Consider the following 23,478-nt stretch of genomic DNA (forward strand, 5'->3'; position numbering starts at 1 on the left):
GTCCTGCATGGTTTGCAGGAAGGGCAGCAAGTGCCAGCGCCGGGCCTGGGCTAGTGGTTGCGAGAGGTGCCTTGCAGCCTTCCGAGGCAAGAGGAACTGAGTCGCTGTCTCCTTCCTCCCATAGAAGTACCCCAGTCACTATGTCAAAGCCCGTTATTTCCTGGCTGCTTTTTGAAGGAAATCGGAGCTCCTGCCAGAGCACGGCTACAGTCGCCATCTCCTGCAGACTCCTGCTTTGCTCTGGCTGTGCAAAGGCACCTCAGCCACAGCCCTCTGCAATGTGCCCAAGCTCTGAAAAAGGGACCTCCGGAAAGGGGTGGGTGCACAGACCAGCCCCTGCTTAGCATTGCCTGGTGACAAGCAAGAAGTGGCTTTCCCTTGTCATGCAGGGTTTTTTGATTTGTCTTTTAGATCCCTTTCTCAAAAGGATTTAGCTACCTGGGAACCAGGTGCCTAGCTCGCTTGATCATAGTTACAAGTAACAAGTGTTGGGATGTTTGTTAGATTACAGAAATTTTCAGCATTAAGTTTATTCAAGGTCAGGGGATTAAAACAAAGCGTCTGTGCCTTTCATGCTGTGCTGACCTGCGTAACTTAAAAGTTTTCATGTTCAGCCCCTGTAATTTCTTGTCTCTTCTATGGTCGTAGCTGACTTCTGTTGTATCTGATTGTCCAAGATGTATGGGCATGGCTGGAAAAGGTCACACTCAAAAGGGAACAGCTCAGCTCTGCCTCTTATGGCCACTTTTGAGTACCATGAGAATGTGGTCCTATGGCAGATGCTGTTTTCACTGTGGAAAGTCTCTGCTAGGGAATGAGACAGCCTCCGATGATGCTACCGATGGTGTTGGCTAGTTGGCTTGTCCGATTCAGATGTGGGGAAATGGTTCTCTGATTTAAAAGGACATCTCATTTCCTCTGAGAAACACCTAGGTCAAAACACCTCCTGCATTTTCTTCCTGCTGCTGATTACTGCTGACAGAATGATACTCTTCAGAGAAGTGGCTTCTCCTTGGCTCCTCAGGGTTTACTCTTTTAGTGGCTATCCTGTGGCTCATGGCTTTGTAACAATGCAAAACCACTCTTCATTCAGTCTGGAGAGGAAGAATCCCTGATTTAATGGGTGCCTTCGAAGAGATGGAGAGTATTTGCTCAGGGTGCAGTTTTCAGCCGCAGCATTTGAAACACTTCAGGAGAAGCTGCAAGAGGTAAAGATGAAAGGGAGTGTTAGCAGTATTGAAAATTTAGGATTTTTTTCCCCTGCTTTTCAGAACATGCTAAAAGGAGAAACCCATTATTTATAATGTCACAAAGCAAAGTGACAATTTCTTTTGTTGAGCTGCTGTTCTGACAGATTGTATTGAGAAGTGCCCTTTATATGAAAAACAGTTTTCATGGAAAACAAACACTTAAAGTATGTGCAAAATATTTTATGCCCTCTTATCTCATTAAATTTAAGTGTCAGATCTTTTGGCAAGCTCTTCAATAACAATGAGGAAGCTTTTTCAGACTTTTTCTGAATCCTTCAAAGTGAGAACTTCAGACTTCTTACATCGACACTTTTTAATCAGCTAAAAGCTGGTTTTCAATAAAAGTTTTTGCACTTGGAAATAATTTTACCTTTCTGACACAAATAATCCTGTCCAAATTGTACCTTTTGCAAATAGAAGCTTGAAGAGTTGTAAAGTGAAAAGCGTGATGGCTACAAAAGAATGGATGCCGATTAGCATGTACTTAGTTGTTTACTGTTGTTGTAACAGCATCTCTTAAAGACTCCGGGCCTCGTGTATTCACTCGCTGCATGTCCATATGTTTATCAGAATGTCCTAGCTGTCATTAGTCAACTTCTGTCCAACCATCTGCCTGTCACAAGGGGAGACAACTAGTAGAGTCATTTGGGAATTCCATGTTTCACCCAGTGATGCTGTATCCATGAGACCGACCGTTCTCCTCTATTTCAGAAACTCCCTCGATTCTTATTTTCTCTTTAAAGTAGGAGCAGGATTAAATCCTCCTTATTAAATTTTCACTTAAACCAAAGAAAGCAATGCTGAAATAATGATTGCTTGGAAGACCTGGGAACATGTTATTCGAGGGATAACTTTTGAATATACTAATCAAAACAAGTAACTTCCTGGTAATGGCTCTGACACCGCTTTATTTTCTAGGTGACCTTTCCAGAGAAATCCCCCATGCAGTGGGATGGCAAAGTTAATGCTGGTTTTACTGAAGGCAACAGTAGCTGGCTACCTGTTAACTCTGACTTCCAAAGTGTAAATGTTGAAGTAGGTATCTGGATGTGTGACTAATGGCTTAAAGGTATTTTAATGTATCTGGTTTGCTCTGACTTCTTTTACTTAGCAGGAATTGGTAGTGTAGCTAGTAAGAACAAACTCAAGGGAGGAAAATAAAAAGGCATTGAATCCTAACAAATTTTATTGGAAAAGGAAATCCTTGCACAAGCAAGGAGTCTACTTCATCTATGTTCATTTAAGCAGGGCAACCACAATTATAATGTAGATGTGGCAATATGGCTCTTTAAAATTATGAAAAGGATGTTAATATTAAACTGAAATCTGGTCTTTTTTTACTTCCATGACTGTAGAAAGCACTGGCCTTGTAACAAGAACTTAACGTAGACCATCTCTAACACAATAAAAATGTTTTCAAGGCAGTTGAGCAGCGAGTCAAATAGATTGTGCTGATCTACAGTGCTGACCAGAATTGAAGACCGAAATAAATCCAAGACAGGATAAATAAAACATAAACCAAACCCAGTAGGAATTTGCAGACAAATTTGAAGAGAGATACTTGTCAGAACGGAATTGTAATAGGTGTGTTCTCAGCAGACCGCATGGGCGTGAGAGGGAAGTCGTATTTCCTCCTTTCAGTGCAAAGAAATGACCCTGTTAATGCTGACTGTTTCAGATCCAGAGGACCTGGTCCAACTCAACCCTGAACTTGTACCGGGAGCTAACTTTACTTCGCAACAATGAGCTACCCATTCATCGGGGGTGGATGTGCTACATCTGGAGTGACAGTAATGTTTTTGTGTATGTAAGAGAATTGGATGGGTTAGAGAGAGTCTTTATGATGGTTCTCAATTTTGGGCAGGAATCAACCATAGACCTGACAGCTATGGTTCCTAGCCTTCCCTCTGAAGCTATTATAAGGCTAAGTACTAATTTTAGCAATGCTGGTAAAGCTGTCAATACTAAACTAATTAAAACTGAAAAGGGGGAAGGCCTGGTCCTTGAATATAAAACAGCAAAACCTGTTCATACTATGGAAGCTTTTCAAGGAAATTGTTTTGTGGCAGAAAAAGCTTGTTATTCCAGTGCCTTCAATTTACTCTACATGAACTGTTAAGTGCAGGAGTAGAATAATCAAGCTTTCATGTTAATTTAGAAAGTAGTGGTTTCAGTGAAGTGCAAAAAGCTTTGTTGTCTTTGGCTTTTAAAACTTTGTGTACAAAATAAATGTCCTGAAAAATAAAACAGATACCTAATTGTCTTGCATCTGTATTGGGGATGAAAAGGAAAAAGTACAGTTATAAGTGCTCCCTCAGGGTCTGTGGAGAAGGAAAGTAAACCTGCTCTAAAAAACTGTCCTGTTTAAGCGTGGGTATTTTTGTGAGGAAAGAGAAGAGTTGCTTTCTGGGTGCTGCCCCTTATAGTTGCTTGTCATCAAGAGCTACTGTGGAATCCAAAGCCTGTGGCAGTTCATAGTAACTTTTAAAAAGTCTGTAGATTTGTAGAACTTACTCCAAAGGGGTGGCCCTCTATTTGTTAAAATAGGTAAAAGCACGCAAGACTAATACCTAAAGTTGTGATGGCTTACCTATTCTCTCAACTCTTAACAGTTCTGGTTATCCTCAAAGTTATAAAATGTAGCTAATATGTCTAATTCTACACTCAGGACTGTATTTCCAATTGATTCTCCCCCCCACTGAGTTAGAATACATTTGCATTCCCTTCTTTCTTTTCCTACCCTAAGGTTGAGGCGAGGTGCGCGTGAGTTAGTTCACAGTAAGCAACTGAAACAACTCTAGTGAATGTCACGCTTGTTCACAGGCTTTGATTTGCATTTGGTGCACATGCTGTGGTTTATGTGATACAAAGGAAGGATAAGCTTTTGACTTGGTGCAGTCTGTTTTGGACACGGGTGATTTTTGGTTTGAGGACCTTATGGCCACGTAGTGCATCCTCCACCAACTGCTTGTACCAGTTGCTCTTCCTCGGCATGCACTGTGCATCTATCTCAACGAGGAATGCACAGCAGTTTTATGCCTTGGTCATAAGAGGTCGGCTAAGCCATGAATTGGGCTGCTTTGCTCGGGGCATTCTTCCTGCTTTAACCTCTGGAGAGATGCTGGCATCTCCTTCTGGGGCATTTGCCTTGTCTTCTACAAGATTTTTAATCTACTCAGATGAAAGTTCTGCTAAAACTCCTGTTCTTGAGGGTCTGTTTCTTCTCTGCAGTTTGTTTGATCCCACCATATGATCACTACACTATTGCTGCTGTGTAGCTAGAAAAGGCAATAGCCGTCATCGCCTATGTATGGGAATTCGTTTTAGAAGACCCTAGTGAGACTTCTAAATCAAATACTTCTTGGCAGTTTTACTGCCTTGTGTAAAATGTGGTCTTGGAAGAGAGGTATTAGACTGGAAAGGCTGCCTGTACAAGGTGGATGTCTTCACATGTTAGGCTTTAAGCACCAACCGTTGCGCTTCAGCTCCACTTGTGTAGTGCCGCAGCGCTTGCCTACGTGAACAAATTGATTAATGCAGGTGGCTACTTCTGTGCTATCTGGCAGGGGAGAAATTCAGCTCTTAATCTGTATGTTTATAAGCCAGTGCCACACCCAACTTCGAATTTCTTGTCTGCTTATGCCCATAAAGCAGGGATCCAAGAGGAGAGATCATCTGGACAAGGTGTTCACTTTTCATACAAATAAAAATCTGACCCAAAGTTCTTCAGGTGTTCCAATGTGTTTATTAGCTATTTGCAGGATTTCGTATGATGTTGAAGATGGCATACTTCCTCAAGTTCTTTGTTCAGAAAAGCAAGGTGTCTTGCAACCTAAAATAATGAAAATATTTTATTACAAAATAAAGAAATTCTTTGCACTATAAACCTTCAGGTTCTTGCACAGCTCTTCTAATCTTCTTCCTTTCCCATACTAATGGTAAGCAATACCTTGCCCTAAGACAGAATGAGGCTTTTCCTGAAATAATTCGTTTTGGGAATAACTGCCACAACCAAATAACGCTTGCTAGGATTTGTTAAAATTAACAGTAATAAAATTTGTATCCAACTGTGACAGTCTGAGACATCAGTAACAATATGGCAGCTCTTGGCAGTATGTTGCTTTTAGCATGCATGCTTGTACAAAGTGCAAAATGTTGAAACCTAATTGCAGTAGTGTCCTTTGACAGTACAGATCGTGCTGTGTGTAAAGATCAAACCCATCACATATGTTTTACTCATGAGGCAGATGGAAGAAAATAGCCAGTATGACAATTTTAAGCACTTAATACTCTACAGTGCAAGACTTTTCCTGCTGGAAGAATGTTTTGCGCAACTCCGAACCTTTCATTTAAAGCTCTTGGCACGTTACAGTGGGAGTTTAATACTATTTTGAGGCTTAAGGCACAATGAAGTTCAATAATCTGGCTCTGTCACTGGCTCTTTATATAAAGATATATATAAAAAACATATCAATAAGTATATAATTTTATATATAGAAAAAACCAGCAGTTGTTCTTGCAATACGTATAAAAGGTTGCAAGAGCAACCTTAATTCCGGCAGTTTCTTTTTCTTTTAATACTTCAAACTTATATTCAATGACTGCATGAATACTAAGGTTGAAGTATCAATCGAGCGGACACCTCCCTCCAATGCGTTATGGATGTGTGCGGTAACGGGAACGTACCTCATCCAGTGAATCCTCCCAAGATGAATCACAGTGACTGCCACTTGCCTGGATGTCTAAGATGATATTAGGGATCCAATTTCCTGGAACAGTGAAGCTAGTGATCACTCGACATTGAATGAATGAGGAAAAAGGTAAGTGGGGATGTGAGTTGTTTAGGGATAGATAATTCTGCCTTCTGCCCTGACGTTCTGTTGTTCCATAAGAAAAAAAAAAATCATATAGGGGCTTGCTGGATGAACTATTTGTATTTCTATTTGGCATGTTTGTTCTCTCTTGGGAGTCTTTTTGGAAAGATGTGCTTTTATCTTTCTGACCAAAGACCACAACAGCAATTGCAGCATCTGCTATCCTTTCTCAACCGCTGCAGTTGTGCTGCTAGCAGAGAAGGGGCATAATGAAATTTAGAAAAGCTAATTCAAGATCTATTTTGGTTCCGATGGTAAAAGCCTCTCCCCAGATTAGATGGTACTAGAAAATAATAAGGCTCGAATGTACCTTTTGCTGGAAGCAGTCCCAAAGCTAGTGTTAAGTTTCAGTTACAAAAGCATCTCTGCCCTTGGCACTGTTGTCATTCTAACCTGGACCAACATCTGCAGTTTTCGCAAACTGGGAAAAGCAGATTTTTAAAGAGCAGCAAAAAGAAGATTTTTATCCGTGTGTTGTTGAGAACTGCATTCTGACCGTATCAGTAACTGGACTAAACAGTACGGGTTCACCTAGCCCTGTCCAACAGTTGCTGTATGTTGAGGCCTAGGTAAGACTAAGTCCAACTCACATTCTCCCACGCTTCCATTTTTTTCATCTCAGAGGGTTTCCTGAGCCTGCTGTGGTTGGTCACTATTAATATTTAACACATCGGAGTTTAACTATTTCCAGGCAAGTCTACAATATAGAGATATCTGGTCCTCCTTAAAGGTTCTGGAGAGTGCATGTTAGAAGCTGAGGTTTGTTTATTTGTCAGTATGACTGCACATCTCATCTTTGCAGATAACAGACGTTACTTCAGAGCTTTAGATACTGGATCATATTATACAAATGAATGCATCTGAAGAGGAGTCAAGCTCTATGATGTTTAATTACACAACTACTAATATTCTGGTTTAGTTAACTCCAGGTATCTGTGATATACTCATTCTTACCTTTCTTACTTGTTCTGCTGGCATGATCTAGTGTAGCCTTCCTAAGTTTCTGAACATATCGTAAAACTCCTGTTAGTGGTATCCGTTGATCGTTTTCATATGCCGTGATAAAAACTGAAGGATAACACTGAGATTAAAAAGCAAACACAGGTAAATACTTGGCAACTGATTTTTCTCATAAAGTGAATAACAAATTCTTCTCTATTTGTATTACTGTATTGCCTGTTATGGTTTATCTAAAACCACATCTATTACTTAATTACCTGCTCTTAAAAAAGCCCTTTTATCATTCTAACTGCAAAAGTATCTTGGTCTGAAAAATTACTTCATGTTAGGGGATCATCTGCTTGCAAAAGGTGATCAAAACCATCCTCTCTCCACTGGTAAAGATCTGATACATGTCTGCTTGCTGATGATTACAAAAAAAGGGGCGTAATAATCATGGAATGGTTCACCTTAGAACAGCAGCTGAGGTTTACTTTTGCAGTCTTTCTATACATGAAAAGTAGTTTTTGATATAGTAAGATTTTACTTAATGAAGCTATGCAACACAGCTAACACATTACTTCAAATAAAGAAAAATTTCTTCTGAGATGACAATGTCAAAGCTATAGCTCCTTTTCCGTTTCATTGTTTGCCTCTGAAAAGGTATTATTTAATCAGTGAAAAATACCTCCTTCCTCCTGTGGCAGCCTCTACAAAACCCAGCAGAACAACAGAAACGCCCCACAAAAGGACAAAGTATTTTGCATGTTGAGGCTTGTTATTGATGGAATAATCTATTACTCCCTGGCAGTCCTATAACAAAAAGAGTTTTTGAAATCTATTGATTATTTAGGAGAATGTTTGGTTAATTTCAGTAGTCACGACTCCAAATATTGCTAAGATTATTACTGCAATAGTTTGTATTTGCATTGATGATTCATTTGAACACAAAGCAGCAGCTAAGACGATCCTAAAATACTGGGGTTTAAAATACTGAAAAGGTAAAATACTTTTTTTTTTTTTAAATTCCAGTTATCCACTTTTTGTTTTCTTATAAACCGCTACACTTTATTACTGTAGTATTCCACACAGAAAGCATAGTTTTACCTGTGTCTTAATATTCTGGTATGGACAATAGCTCTTGATGTACTTCATACATTCTTCATCTGCTAATGGATTTCCCCATTCTTCCTGTTCTTCAATTGTCAGTGGGAGATGAGTTTTCATCATCGTATTTAGAACATCTACGAAAGGAGCCTTAGAATTTATTATTTAAAAAAAAAAAAAAAAAAAAAGGTTGGCGAATAGGACACAGGACCTCAAATGCCTAGGTCAAGGTTTTCTCAAATGAGGAAAGTGAATTCTGAATTGAAATATTTCTAATTCTGAAACTGGTAGAATGAAACAGAAAATACAGTTTAATGTCATAATCCATAAAAGGTCTGCAGCACCTCACCTGTAAAACCACGGCTCTGATAAGTTCTGGGTCAGTGTTGCACAGGGCTCCTGCAAGAACTCCTCCGGCACTGGCAGCTGCTAGTGCTGTGTATTTTGGCTGAGAAAATCCTAGTTCGTGCAGCAGCAGGATACAGGCCTTAAGGTCATGGAGACCTTTGAGTTTATTATGCTGACATCCATCTTTGTGCCAGCTAAGGCCTAGCTCTCCTCCACCCCTGAAATTTAAAGTAATTCAAGTTGGAGTCTCTTTGGAAAACACTGCACGGCAAAGCTTCAGACAATGAAAGGACAGCAGCAGCCACAGAGTTGCAAAACCATAGTTTGCCTTCCTAATTAACTCCTCTTTTCTCTATTCTTGTCTTTACCCTCCTTTATAGCTAAAATACACAACATGCAAACAAACAAAAAAAAAAATCTGTGCGTGATGATTGGGGAAAATCCTAACTGCATAAGGGCACTCTGTGCCCTTAGATGCTTGTGTCCTGGAACACGTAGAAAAAGTATCACTTTAGGAAATGACACCATCATTGTAGGCAATACAATATCGGGCACTAATTTTATCTTTTCATATAGGACACTATTAAAATAGCTAAAACATTTTCAATACTTATATCACTAACCATAGCATTTCTTAAAAAGAACAAAATAGTATTTCTCAGCTCCACACTGAGAGAATCAGGATTTGTCTTCTGTGGAGCTTAAATTCTGTGATTGTTAGCAAGCTGGTTTTCTTTTCCAGTTTGTGAATTTCAAATACTACTTGAAATGTTATATTTTTTGTAATGCAGAGTTTTTACAATTATTTATATTCCTTTCCACGCAACTACAATTTTGGTTCTTAAGCAACCTGAAGTTTCCTTATTCAGGTTTCAAGTTTAAAATGAATTAACTGATTAATCTGCCAAAATTCTTCATCTCTAGATGAAGAATCCATCTTCACCTAGGACTGACTTGCATCTTAAGATACTTAGAGGGGTGGGAGGAAGAACAGCACAATGCTTGCCACTGAATATAGCAGACTGAATATATTTGTGTGCTGAATTTGTTTTGGAAATGTATTTCAAACAATTGCTCATTCTTCCCCTCCTGAAAGTGATTCTTTTGTTATTTTCTTTCCCTAGTGAAACCTGTTGTACATAGTGGTTTTATAAAACTAGTAGATGTGTAGCTAAACTGGAGACAGAGGATTTAGTCAATAGAAGAACAAGAGATACAGGTTAAATGCTTAGTTGTTGCTGTAGAAGGCAAATGGCTTTCAGAAGATGCAGACTGAACATTAGTCCACAATGCCCTCGGAAAGAGAGGGAGGTAGCGTGTCATTGCAATTTGAACCTGTTATCAAAAGTTTTCTTGAGCAAAGATGAGACAAGCAGTAAAGAGACTTCAAAAAAATTAAAAGTTACATACGACCATACTGTTGATTTAAGAAACCCAAATGCAGCATGTGGTCTTGAAAGGTTGCGTTTTTTTTTCCCTGACGTAAACATTTTTTAATTAAAAACTACTTTAAAAAAAAAAATCTAAAATGAGATGGAAGTGAAAAAACATGAATTAGGTATAGCTACATGAAAAAAATATTTCTGTACCTCTTCAGTTATATATCAAGAAATATCTGTATATCCCACAGATTAAAATCTTAATTCCATTTTATACTTGACTTACCTAACATGGCAATATGCTAATATCCAACCCTCTTCAATTAACATCAGCTTCTCTTCTTTAAAGTTCATGTTCAAATCTATGCCATAAGCTCCATATACATGAACTAGAAGTGGTTTCCTGTGTAGCTCTTTAGAATTTGTATTATGAAAAACTGTAATTGGCACCAAAGTTTCATCCTGGAAATGAAGGAGTATTTTACAATAAAGGACATTTCAGAAATCTCAATGACACATGGCAATGAAAACTTCAATTATTTATTTTAAAATGTGGGGGTTTTGATTACAGTAATTTTTTTCACTTAGACTGTACAAAGCACTCTTGAAAAATAAAGCAAGAGACTGAACCTCTGCTGTGTAGGCTTACAGATGCAGAGTATAAAATTCAGTTAAGTGCAACACCTGAGGAGTTTTTAAACTACCAAAGCACCCAAGTCTTCCTTCCCCCTTTATAACACCAAGAAAATCTATTATTAACAAAATAGTTTACCACTTACTGCAGCACAAACTCTTTATTAACATCTCCAATTTTTTAAACTCAGGCTGTTAAAACTTTCCTTTCTTGATCTATACTGTGCAGCTGGTTGTAGGGTGTTCTTTTCAACAGCTGGCATCTTTTTCATTTATCACTGAGAGCTAGCAATTCTAAGTTATGCTATGCTAAGTTTCTTGACTCATCACGTACTGTTACCTCCTCTAGCATACCCAGGTTAATAGAAAAAAATCTTGTCACGACTCTTTCCTGTTCTTCTCTGTAGCACTGAAGAAAACACCCACTGTTTGGTAACTATAGCACCAACTGCTCTTTACAGTTTTTTAATCTCTATTCCCTGCCAAATGCATTTTCTTTAAATGGGTGGGGAGGAAGGGAAGAATAAAGGGAATGGGAAAAGGACTAAAAGATCTTACCTTGCTTTTCGCTAGTAAATGTGTAGTGTGACAATTTGTAATAATTGGTACCTCTTGCACAGCTTGTTCAATGAGATTATTTTCTTTAAATGAATATGCAAAACGCTTAGGGGGGTGTACTGGGGAGGCAAGCTGAAAATAGCAAGTGCTGGTGGTATGTTCAGGATGAGATTCCAATTCAAATTCACAGGCCCACGTAGGTAGCTGAGAAAACATAGCATTTCAAGTGAGAACCTTACACTGCTTCTGTAAATTTTGCCTAGTGTGTCCTTCAGAGGAAAAGATTTTGAATATCAAGCTAATTATCTTCAGTTTGTATGTAGCACAATCTGTATTTCTTTTAAATTCAGTAATGAAACAGTCAAAAAGTGAAAGACTTTGGCAAACTTTTCCCCTAAGGCCATTGGATCAAGTTCAACAATGAAATAAAAAAGAAAAATAAATCCAAACTCAGTTTAAAATGGGCATTAGTGCAGATTTTTTTTTAACTAAAACATTCTTTGAAATGATTCTGCATTGTTTTTATTTTTTAGATCCTATTTCCCCCCTGATTTCCAGGTCTACTTCAATGTGTTACACAGCCAAGTCCATGCCAGTTGTTATGCTTTTGCTGTGAGTTAGCTCAGTAATGCTAAGCCACTGAAAACCCCTGCCTCTCAACTTTGTTCTTAGTGCCAGCCATTGTGAAGAACAAAACCTTTTCCTGGCACATTCACCCTCAGACACTTACTGCTATTATATTTAAGATTTTTAACTCTGCTAAGAATAAAAGAAATCAAGATTCATTCTTTGAGAGCAGCAGGGACATAGTCAAATCCTCTGCCAGGCCACTGCTTACTTGGGTTAGGTTGCTGAGACTTCTGAAATGGCAGCAAAAGTCCAATTCTCCAGAGTAACTGAGACCCTTTCTGAAGAAATAAACTATGGCCATTTTAAAAAATGAGGGTTTCAGAGACCATACAGTGTACTTTGCTGAAAATCTTTTTCTGTAGCAGTTTTATAGAATGCAGCGTTGGTAGCTTGTCACAATAAACTTGTGAGTAGTTCAGATTGTATTTTTCAGGCAAACGCATCAATTAAGTATTTCAACTGAATGGTCTCCAGAAATCATGGTTTTGAATTGAGTCACTTTGTTGTTAATCCACAAGTATTTAGCAACAACTAGAGAAGGGAAGAAATACTTTGTTCAAATTGTACTGCAGTATCAACTCTTCCCACTTATTATGGGCAGTGTCCATATTTGTCTTCTGAATGTTCTAGTCTTTGTTCTGTGGGAGGGCCAGGCTTATTTCCTTGCTTACACTGAGGAGTGTAGCCAAAAATAGGCCCAGCAAAACAGAGTGTTTAGGGAATCAAGTCCTATTTTACTTCAGCTGTATTGTAAAGAGCTTAACAGTAATTAAGAGGAAAGAACTGACCCATAGGATAGCTGCTCTCTAACTTTCTAAGTGCTACAATAAGCCACCACATGAAATCTTGAGGAACAGCCACAGATAATACAATTAGTCATAATGACAAGCTTGGCAGTATTATTGTTTCCAAACCACTTCTACTCTTGGAATTTATCTTTGCTTTCATTATAATATTGTGTTAAAAAGAAACAAAAAAGTGCTGGAAGAATAGTATGTTGCTTAAGCCAAGCTAAAACATACCTTTATTGACTGAACTGAATGTGACACAAATGAAATCACAGTTAAGTAAAGATGACCAGCATTCTTCAGGAACATAATACAGTGATCGCTGAACATCTCCAAGTCTACTAGCTTGGTCTTCTCCTCCAGTGCATAAACTAACTGCCAGTTCTCCATGCCACTGGAAGCTACTGGTGCCTTCATCAACTATAAAAACAAACAACAACCTTGCATTACTAAGGTGTAGAAAGAGTTACAAATGAGATGTACAGACATATAGCTGATCTCATGCAACACTTTTATTGCAAAAAATTATTGGTTTGTATTGAGGGGGTTTGCCTGATTAAAACTTGAGGCTTTTTAAACTCCCTTTACTTGGATAAGATGGAAGAACAATTCAGTAACATTTGGAGAAGTAAATTAAATTCTCATAGATCAATCTACACAAGATTTTCATGCAGTGCTTTCAGTGTGGCCAACATAACTAGGTGGTTTGGCTATATAGACTGAGATCACTAACTTAAATTTTAATATAGGGGAAATGACTGTGAAGGCATACTGATTTCTTGATGTTACCAAAGGATTTAGAATCAAATTGGCATGCTACAGGCAAGATTCCATGTACTACCCTCAGTCTTTCAATCCATGCAGCTCAGTGTAATTCTCTTAAATTATTTCAGTAAGCTGTGAAGCACAGAATTAAAAGCCAGCCTTACTATTTCTATATGATCTGCAACAGGTATCTGAATAAATCCTATGAATCTTATTTATCAGTTAAAATTACCTTATATTCTGCAGGCTCTCCATATGTAGTAAGAATATATAACTCGTCGTTTCTGTGCTCAATGTGGTAAATGACCCCTTTTGTTCGAGCTTGTACAAGAGCAGGTAACTTAAAAGGATGTCTACAGTCAACCAGCCAAACTTCCGAGGTTGTCTTGCTGTTGCTGTTGATAGTGAGAAAACGCCTATCCTTTGTGCGATATATGTCCACAAAGAATCTGTAAGGAATAATTAAAAAAAAAAAAAAAGCTTAAACTTGATTTGTATTTTAAAAATGCATAAGTTGTTTCAGAATCATGGGCTTCCATCTGTAAGAAACAGCATGCCTTTAAGTAGGCTGGAGAAATTCCAGACTATTTGGTTCCCAAACCCACTCCTGCTGCCTTTATCTTGGGATTCAAAAACCTACAATCTTGTGTGTGGAACCTGAAATCTCTAAGGAAAGCAGTTCAGTTGCTGCCCAACTGGATCCAGGTTTTTGCATCACTGAGATATACATCAATGAGCTTCCAGTCTATAGGATTTGAAATTCAGGCAAAATGCAGGACTTTTTATTGAGCTCGTAACCCTATTTAAAAAAAAAATAGTAGTAATGGATGATGAAAAATGAAATTAATGAAGGACACCATGTGGGATCAGCAATAACAAAAGAAAAGTAGGAGCTATTATAAAGATAAATTGATAAAAAGCCAAAGAGTTACTGACCCAACTTTGTCTAAAGAAAGTGAGACAGAAAAGACTATTTTTTGAAAAGGTACAGAGGCCTATATGAAACAAGACTGACAGTGTTGCAGTGATAAAGCTGGAAACTAGGAACAGGTTTTGGAACTATCTAAGAAACTAGGAACTATCTACTGGTTTTAAATACTTCTAAAATCTAGAAACAGAAAACAGAATGATAACCAGTGGCTGGATGCTAATATTAGATGAGTTCAGGCTGAAATTCAGATTCAAATTTTTGTGAGTCATCCTAATTAATTGTAATCTCACAACTTGGGACAGAGCAGTTTCTTTGCCATTTTGAATCTTTAGGATTGGATGTCTCTGAAAGCAAAACTGTCCAACACAAAGATGCAGAAGATTTTAATCAAGAAATTGCAGGGTTGAGTACTGTAATCTGCCTTATACAGATCAGATACATGACTGCAATAACGATCCCACTAGACTTCAAAATATTTGACTGGTGAAAGAAAGGATGCTTTAGAAGCATTTTCAGCACCTTTAATTATTTGTAGGTGGAGGAACTCCAGGGTTTTTTTTGTACTATTGTTTTTTTCTAATTGCACCCTCTTGACGTCTTTAGGAGGGCAGGCACAGCAGGGGATCTAAAGTCTGCAAGGAATCAGCCTTCTGCCTCTCTAATACACACAAATTTGGCAAGAGTGCGGCACTGCATTCAGTAAAGATTCCAACAGTTCAGCTCTGCTGGCCTTACCTCTAAGAGAGTCAGGCTGAAATGCAGGTTATTTTTCTCCCCAAGGACTCTGACTTTGATACTACAATTTTTTTGGTTTTGTAGCTTTTTTTTTTTTTAAGGAAGTCAAGAAATTTTCAGCTTCTTAAAAAAAAAAAATTATTGCACCTAAAAGTTCTGGTGAGACACAGAATGGAACTGCTCAATGGCAATATAAAAGAATCTCTTGCCATTTCCGATGAACAAGTGAGTTCAGTTATGAGCTGCAGTAGCACATGAACCTTTAGAGTAAGTTTCTAGTAGATTTACTATAATGACTATGACCTTCAGAATTATGCCAACAGTTTCCCTGTGGGGAAGTGTCAGGTCAGTGCAACTTGATTTTCCGAAAGTATGCATCAAATGCAACTGAACAAAAGGATCTTATTTACTCCATCTCAATTGCAGATTTTTTTTCTGGGTTTTTTTCTAGATGTATAATTGAAATTTCTTTACTGAATACATAATTTGAATTAAGAATAAATACAAACATTTATGGAATGTTGTATAAATCTACCACATGCTACGTAGCTGGAAAACTAGTTCTGCACTCAATTTAAGCAAGAGCCCGCTTGTCTTCCTACACCACTGCTTAAAGAAAGGTTATTGAGAGGGTATTCAGTCAACAATGGTTCTATCTCTGGGAATGCTGTAATGATTTTGCTCATCCATTACCCAGAGCAAGGATTAGCCTGAATGTCTACGTTTTTTTAAAAGATGTATCAGACATCAATAGCAGAGAAAACAAAATGAAATCCACAGTCTGATTTACCCTGTATGAAACTGTCACACGTTCATTAAAGGACACCCTGACCTGAGACTGACCTTGACATTTATAAACTCAGCTGAACTCGTGAGGTAAGAGAGGAAAGTTAAATCTCTGTTGACCATATATCAAGAGGAGAACAGAGCACATTCTCAGACTGCATAAGGCACTACTGACAGCAGAACACAACTTAAAAATGCCTTTTACCATTTGCAATGTGATATGGAAGAATCTGTTTTCCAAACCAATTATATTTTACATATAAAATACTCTAGCATATGTAAAGCACTTGCTATATTTTAGATAAGTATTACCTTGCATCTTTTTCTGTATAAACTAACTTAGTATGTTTCTGATTAGTGAAAGTGGTCATAAACACATTCTGGCATTTCAGGTTCTTCTGACTTGTGTAATACAGAACGTCACTTGTAGCCCATTCTGGAAAAAAGACAAATGCATGTCAAATTTGGAACAGTATATACTATTACTGAAAGAAAATGGAGCTCCATGAACACTGGACCCCATGCTGAAAAAAGGTGGATTGCAGCTGACATGGAACTGAGGACCGCACTTCTACACCCCAGAGGCAAGCCACAAAAAGAATTTTCTATTTTTTTTCCCTGAATCCCACAAAACAACAATTTTGTAATATATTTAAAAAAAAAGGGGGGGGTGGAGGGGGAAGGTTGGGCAGAGGACAATGTTCCAGGCCCAGGAAGAAGCAGCTCTTGACCCCTGTGGGGGTTTTGGAGGTAACAGGAAAATAGATGATGTGTGGCTGTTCAAAGCTGAGCAGAGACACAGAGGTTTACATGGAGTCAGCAAGATAATAAAGAGTGTATGTGCTCTGCACCACTGCACGTGACTGCATGCAAACCATTTAGAGAAAAGAGATGATGCTTGTGCCCCATGGGTACTGCTGAGATAAAAATTCTTCAGTTTTCTATGCTTGCACATGTGTTCACCAACATTAGAAACGTATAAATGTAGGAACCTTGCTATTCTCAAATTTAGTAATCTGACTGACACAGACAGATTACTGCTATCTCTGTGGCTCCTACAGCCACCAGAATGATGTTTAGTATATATGCTTTAAAAAGTTATTGCATGCTGTTTTATGAATAAATACTAATTTTCAGTACAAAACCCAAGGAAGTAAGTACCACACTGAAGTAATGCAAACAATTTGCTATCTGAACAGCAGTGTGGCTCTGAAGTGTGCAGGTAGCTGAGGGTTGACTATGAAGACAAGCCTTTAGAAGGGAAATCCAAGTTCTTCTATAGCCCAGCATTTAAAAACCCACAGATGTAAATTTTCAAGAACTTTCATTTGTCTTTCTGCTATTCTGTATCATGCAATACAAGCATGTACTTTGCAAGTGGCCACAAGACTTAATTCTCTTTGTCATGATTGAGGTACCTCTGTACTTCACGATACCTCTGCACCTCACTTGTAAACTAAGTTTACAAAATGGCTGTAATCCCTACCACTCCAAAAGTAATTTTTTGTACTCTTATTATCTGCCATAACCTGTCACACCTATGTAGGCAACAGGGAGTTAGTTTCTTAAATGTACTGATTCTTCCAGACAAATCTAGGTACATGTTTTTAAAAGAAGGCTAGAGGAGGTGCTTAGGGACATGGTTTAGTGGTGGGATGGCAGGGTTAGGTTAAAGGTTGGACTCGATGATCTTAAAGGTCTTTTCCAACCAAAGTGATTCTATGATTCTATGTTCAAATCAAGTACAGTGGAAATGTCCCTGGCAAATTTTCAGGCCTGGTTTTCCACAGGCATTATAAACTTCAATTGTGCAAACATAATATTAAATTCTTGCCTACTGATCGTTTTTGTAACTAGGAAGTTTTACCTAGTGTTTTAAATCCTTGCCCTGCCCAGGTAAATTGCTTACTGCACTATATAGACTTGATGACTTCTAACAATATAATCCAAAATACCAGATGTGGAACACTGTATACATACTATTGCACTCTTTTTGCCATGTTCTTTAACATACTATTAAAAAATAAATATTTCCCATTCACTTCAGTTTACCTCTGCTTATTTTAACAGCAATCAATGTAAAGCTCTGTAATCTATTCTGAAAGCACTGACTGAAGGCCTGATTGATGACTTTGGGCTTTGAATTGTGACCCACATCCTAGAGTCCAGTTGAAATTCCAGCCGATACTTAATAGTAGGTAGCACTTACAGAATCCTGAGCAAAGCTAAGTGCCTACAGCTACCAGTGGCTTCAGGAGTGGCACGGGCCGCGAACTAGAACATTTCTCAAAAAGATCTTTATATTGCAAACAGTTATGTCAGTAAATTTTTAAAGAAGCATACTGAATTAAATAAAAAGAATTATATGCATGACTGTTCAAACATGTATAAATGCTTGCTTTTACAGTGAAGGAAAACTTGTATCAAGAAAGCACTTTCATTACATCAGATAACTTGTACCTTGTGCAGTGTGGAAGACATCTTAAATAATAAGAAACAATTCAACATCTATAAGGATTAAATCTAAAAATGTTGCTTCCTTTTTTTTTTTTAATTAAATACTTCACTATTATTTGTAGACTAACAAAAATGTGATCTACAGGATATTTATAAACGACTTACCAAAACTAAATACATTTGGAATTACTTTTTCCACAACAGGAAAAGGACCAAGTTTCATAATAACGCAGGTTGCCTCTTCAGAATTTTCACTTTTTAAGTTGATAGCCATGTATCTCTGATCTGGTGAAATCCTAATCCGTTGAATAAAGGCATCAGAAAAGCCAAGATCTTCAGTACTAAATAAAATGTCAGCATTTCCTTCATCTACTACATAAAAAAAAGAGAGAGAGAAAAAAAAAATTCCTGTAATTAAGGCACTGTCAAAATGAACAATGGTTGTTAATACCTGTATTTAACAAGTCTGCCTAATATTCACAAGCATACTACTGAAATTTATTAATACCAAATATTTGTCTTGCAAGATATTTGCAAAAGCACTTTGTAAAAATAAACAAAAAATGACAGTTCCAGGGGAAAAAAGGTCTTGTAGTTATTATTAAAAATATTTTAAAAGTGATCTTGGCTTCTAGTAAATGTATTAATTTTTAAAGTTCAGGTACCTAAAGTACAGCTGTTTTTACTAAATACAATTAGTAATTTTTCGCACCTCTTCAGAAATAAAAAAGCAAAATTCAAAATGTTAAGTTAGGGCTCTGAAAAGAAGTGACTTCTTTCTTTCCTCTCCAGAAACTTGCCTTAGTATCAAATATATACTATTCCCTAACTCTCTTCACCTTGCTTTTTCAGATTCAGGATTCTAGAATTATTAACCAATCATTAAAGAATTTTATAAAAGTATTTTTAGTTTAGTTATTTTAACAAACAGGGCATTTACGCTCTAATGCAAGAACAGTACACTAAGTGATACATCCACAACACTTTTAGCAATTGTACCATGTTAGGAAGAGCATTCCCTTACCATCATCTGCTTTTGAAAGAAATATGCAGCCATTCTCTTCAAAGTATACATTCTCTCCAAACCTGATCTGTTCAATACAAAACAAACATGTTTCAAGTCCAACATATAGTTAGACTATTTCATTAGACTCCCTATATTCAATCATTGTCCTGTACAACACAATTGTAACATACACAAATGACAGAATATAGCACATACGTTTAGATAGTAAAGAAGGAATCACATGCTTCAGAAAGGCTCTTTCAAAGTACTTAAGCTACCTATACCTGCTCTAAATTTAACACAAGGCTCAGATCAGCTGCAATTGCTCTTGTAACTTAGAATGTCTTGTATTCTTTATCAAAAAGTCAGATGATTCTCATCTCTACTTGCTTTTGCCTATGGAGAAATTAATGTAAATACAGTATTGTAACAGGTATAAGCTGTTCTAAGCACATGCTGTTATTATCCATAATTATTAAAATATTCAAAAATACCACCATAAAATAATCAGTTAAACAGTGTTTTATGGCAGGAATGGCTTCACTGCCTTTTATTTGTACTCAGTGATGAAAAATGTTTGTATTTTTTGCCACTTACTTACCCTTGGGCTTCCCAAATTGAATGTATACTTGTGCAATTCTTCTAAATTTTCCTTGATTCTCTTTGTCAATGCTTTGTATCTTGCTGAAATGTCATTCCAGTTTTCCTGCTCTGATTTCAGAAGATTCTTGTACAAAAGCTCCGATGTTATTATGGATGTATTTTGCTTCCTTTTGGAAGGGATTTTTGTTCCTTCCTGCTAAGTAAGTAAAGACAACAATGGCTACAAGCCAGCACTCTGTAGTCCAATATGAATATATTGAGGCAATAATGATATTTCCTGAGCCACAGACTGAAAACGAACTTTGCATTATTACAATAGTATGTGCCATTAAAAAGAAAAAACACAGTTGGAGTAGGTTTTTCTTTTCAGTTCTTCCTGATCTTTCAGGGAGTTATTGTCAAATGTGCTTTACTTGACACAGTTATTCAGGTCTTCTCTTCAAAATTTAGGGTACTATTAATGTATGCTCTTAATAGATTATATGTAAATATGTTTGTTCTTGTCTAGAACTAGTTTTTAGTTAATATTTATGGAATTCTGTTATTTTTCCTTCTTCAGAGATGCTTTCTCATAATTTTCCTGTCTTAAGAATATTTCTCCTTTCCTTTCCTAGACAACAATGCTGCCCACACCTATCCCTATACCTAGGAGTCCTAGCAGCTTGTTCAGGTTCTTGCTCCACCTGCTCAAAAGTGTTAGTATAAACGTTCGAATGGCGCAGAATGAAGTGAAACACTGCACTGATACGGGTTCTGCAACAACATTACCAGGAATAAGCTTAAGTATCCGGTTTTCTACAATCCACCAGCAGACTACTGCTACCTTGTTGCCAACAAAGCCATCTTCTCTTGTAAAAAATGTTAAAAGTGTGTTAAAATCATTAGCACAATGCTACTTCTTTTTGCTTGCTGTAAAGTCTTGCTTGATTGAATAATAAGCTTAACATATATTACAGTATGTAACACTCTACAGATCACACAAAGCAGCATTTTATAACATTCAGTATACTATGTGAATGTGTCTAAACTTAAAAAGCAGCGCGTATTTTTTACCCCATGCTCACTTTGCATCGAGAACTGATAGTTTGTTCCTGATTTGTCTTCACAAATGCATGCAATCTAAAATGTGGATGTTACGAGTAGACTTTGAAAGCAGGAGAAACTATCTGGTCCAGTTACCAAACTCCCTATCAACATAAACCACATAATTCATGAGAGCGTATTAGCGCTCATTACTGGTTCAGACCACCAGTCCCTCTAGCCTCGTATGTCAGATTAGAAGCACAAGTCAAAGAAATTGTGAAAGCCCTTACGGAAGGTCTGGAGCAACTGTGTAATTTGTCAAGCTAAAGAAATTGCAGGATGTCTTATTTCTACCACAGTCACTGGAAAGATTGCTGTAAAAAACCACCATTACCCAAACCAGAAGCAAGCAAACAAAAAACCCACACTGGCCACAAATGGGTACTTAGGGAAGCATAAGAATGGGACAAGCACAGATGATACTCTCCAACAGGTATTCCCCCAGCCTTCAACAATTTTAACTAGGGAATTTCCTGAGATGAATATGGTTTCTGGATATTTAAAAAGTCTCTTTCATGTACGTGTACCATCTCCCCTTGCACCTATGTAAAATTTTAGCATCCACAACTTATTTTGGCAACTTCCACACTTTATGAGTCTTTTGATGATTTCACTCCTTTTGTTTTCAATAGTTTCTGTTGTGTTTATTTGGAAATACTATATAGAGGTGCTGGCCACAGTGTAGGTATATATTACACCTCCCTGTCTGGGGAAAAACCAAGTCATCTAGAAGAGCATCTAGAAAGATTTTGAGGACAGCAGAGGACCTCAGTGACAATCAGTTTGCAAAAATTGCTCCAAAGCGAACGGCACAGCTTCCTTTCAGATGAAAACCACTTGTTTGTATCCTGGAACCAGCGTCATAGACCAGCTTTTCTAACTGTTAGTGACCTGCCAATGAATAAACAGAATCACACGTTCTCATCCATCAAGACTTTGTATGTTCTCCTTGACACATCTGTTCACACTTCAGACACAGACTTAGGAACCGTTTACATTATGGTTAGAAATCAGAGGGTTACAACAAGATGATCCTTGGGTCACATCTGAAGAAACACTGTCAGCTTGAAACAATTTTAGAACAACCACACATCCATCTGAAAACATGTTTAAGATAAAATAAACCAGAACACCAATCTTTTTAAACAGCATTTATGCATTATGCCTATAAATCGGTTTACAGGCTGTCATACTGCAGTAAACTTTTACCATACCTTTAGCAAACTCTATTAGATGCACGGGAACAGCAGACCTGAAATTATTTCAGACCGTTTTCTGACTCTCTGCATGATACGTTGCCACTGATTTACACAACATTTACTTACAGAAATAAATCCAAGTACCTTTTACAGTATAGTTTATCACATGTGAATACAATTATGAGAAGTCAATAGAATATTTTAGTATTTAATATGGTGCAAACCATGATTTACTGATCAGCACAGAAAAGGTCAAATTTTCTTGAGCCAGCTCACAGTGGTTAAGTCTGGTGTCATCAGTTTGGACGCTTCGCCCCTGCACTAGCTGATCTCTCCTGCAGTTTTCCCCTGACACTTTACATCAATCTTTCTGGAAGATAACCATTTTTTTTTTTAAAAATTGCTACAGCAGTAAAATCAACCAAAATGCAGCTTTGCATCAGAACAGTATAGGAAAGTTGAACAATGGTATACGTCTTTGAACATAACTGAAATCCCAGTAGTTATCCTCCCGCTTCAAACTCTTTAGGAAAAACGTGTTTCCTTGACATGTGAAAAACGTGGCTGGCTTTCTTAACAGATGTGCTAAGGTGGTTGTTGACATTAAGTCTATACTTAAACAGCATACCTTGCAGGATAAGAATCTCCAGGGCAGGATGCTTCCAGGCGGCACAGTCCTGTGTGTGCATGTACTTGCTGAACAGTCCAGGACATGGCATTTTTGGGGCTTTATTTTACTATAAAGACCTATTGTTTGAAGATGGTTATGCTTAGAGTAGTATCTGACACTGAAGCTCAGCCCTTGGAGAAGATTTCGCAGCCCAACACATGACGTCCTAACCTTCATTTCTTGACAGTCAACCTGAAATTTCTGAAAATCCCAAACTGCTGATCACTTACACTGTGTATGTGAAATATACGTAACATCAACTTCAGGTAAAACTCCCTCTCTTTCAAAGAAATGAGACCGATTCATTAGGTAAATCAGATGAGAAGAAACAGGAAAACTTAAGCTGTTTCTCAATAACTGGTACGCAAGCAACTTTGCTTGCATATTAACCGGCTACGTTACTCCAAAGAGTGGTTCCTGGCAGTTGCAAGTTTAAGACGAGTGAAACTATCAATGAAAAGAAAGGAAGGTGCAACTGTGCATGTTTAAATGGTGAAGAACCAAAAACCGGGAAGGTTTTGGGAAGTTTCCCCCCTTCCCCCCCCCCGTCCCCTTTATAAGTACCATAAAACAATAAAGTCACTTTATCTAGAGAGGGTAACTTGACAGCAAGAGCTGAACCCCTCCTCGCAGGAAAACTGACAGGTTCGCAGCTCCGCAGGGGGGAAAAGGCCCCACGGCTTTCAGCGCCCGCGGTCCCGTTCCCCCGTCTCGCCCGGGCGAGGGCCAGAGACGCC

General features: G+C 37.8%; 2 protein-coding genes across 5 annotated transcripts in view; one reads left to right on the forward strand and one right to left on the reverse strand.

Moving 5' to 3' along the window:
• The window catches only part of SLC3A1 (solute carrier family 3 member 1), a 20,005-nt gene extending 16,582 nt beyond the window's left edge, over window positions 1-3,423 (forward strand). Inside the window, exons 11-12 of the mRNA XM_035897016.1 lie at window positions 2,169-2,285; window positions 2,929-3,423. Of these exons, the coding sequence (XP_035752909.1) occupies window positions 2,169-2,285; window positions 2,929-3,369 (558 nt within the window). The 3' untranslated portion in view covers window positions 3,370-3,423. The remainder of the gene's footprint in view (window positions 1-2,168; window positions 2,286-2,928) is intronic.
• PREPL (prolyl endopeptidase like) lies at window positions 864-23,434 on the reverse strand. Of its 4 annotated transcripts, none has more exons than XM_009641575.2 (15): window positions 22,700-23,434; window positions 19,788-19,982; window positions 19,205-19,271; window positions 18,346-18,549; window positions 16,036-16,159; window positions 13,504-13,720; window positions 12,741-12,926; window positions 11,089-11,292; window positions 10,184-10,359; window positions 8,520-8,736; window positions 8,171-8,320; window positions 7,079-7,205; window positions 5,937-6,019; window positions 4,967-5,082; window positions 864-1,199 (listed from the first exon to the last, which is right to left on the reverse strand). In XM_009641575.2, exons 1-14 carry the CDS (start codon window positions 22,916-22,918, stop codon window positions 5,002-5,004), a joined length of 2,250 nt encoding a protein of 749 aa, XP_009639870.1. In that variant the 5' UTR covers window positions 22,919-23,434; the 3' UTR covers window positions 864-1,199; window positions 4,967-5,001. The 4 variants fall into 4 exon arrangements, with proteins under 4 accessions (XP_009639870.1, XP_035752905.1, XP_035752907.1 ...); XM_035897012.1 differs by having other exon boundaries at window positions 18,346-18,552; window positions 19,788-19,985; XM_035897014.1 differs by lacking the exons at window positions 864-1,199; window positions 4,967-5,082; window positions 5,937-6,019 and adding an exon at window positions 7,752-7,876 and having other exon boundaries at window positions 7,081-7,205; window positions 18,346-18,552; window positions 19,788-19,985.
• Window positions 23,435-23,478: the final 44 nt, after the last annotated feature.

This window comes from Egretta garzetta, unplaced genomic scaffold, assembly GCF_000687185.1.
Source record: "Egretta garzetta isolate BGI_Z169 unplaced genomic scaffold, ASM68718v1 scaffold166, whole genome shotgun sequence".
NCBI classification, from domain to species: domain Eukaryota; kingdom Metazoa; phylum Chordata; class Aves; order Pelecaniformes; family Ardeidae; genus Egretta; species Egretta garzetta.

Coding starts and splice junctions, on each gene's coding strand:
- PREPL (XM_035897012.1), bottom strand. CDS start 22,918: ATGAAGGTTAGGACGTCATGTGTTGGGCTGCGAAATCTTCTCCAAGGG. Junction 19,986..22,699: donor GGAGATTCTTATCCTGCAAG/GTATGCTGTTTA, acceptor TTACTTACTTAG/CAGGAAGGAACAAAAATCCC. Junction 10,360..11,088: donor ATTTACTAGCGAAAAGCAAG/GTAAGATCTTTT, acceptor CTTCATTTCCAG/GATGAAACTTTGGTGCCAAT.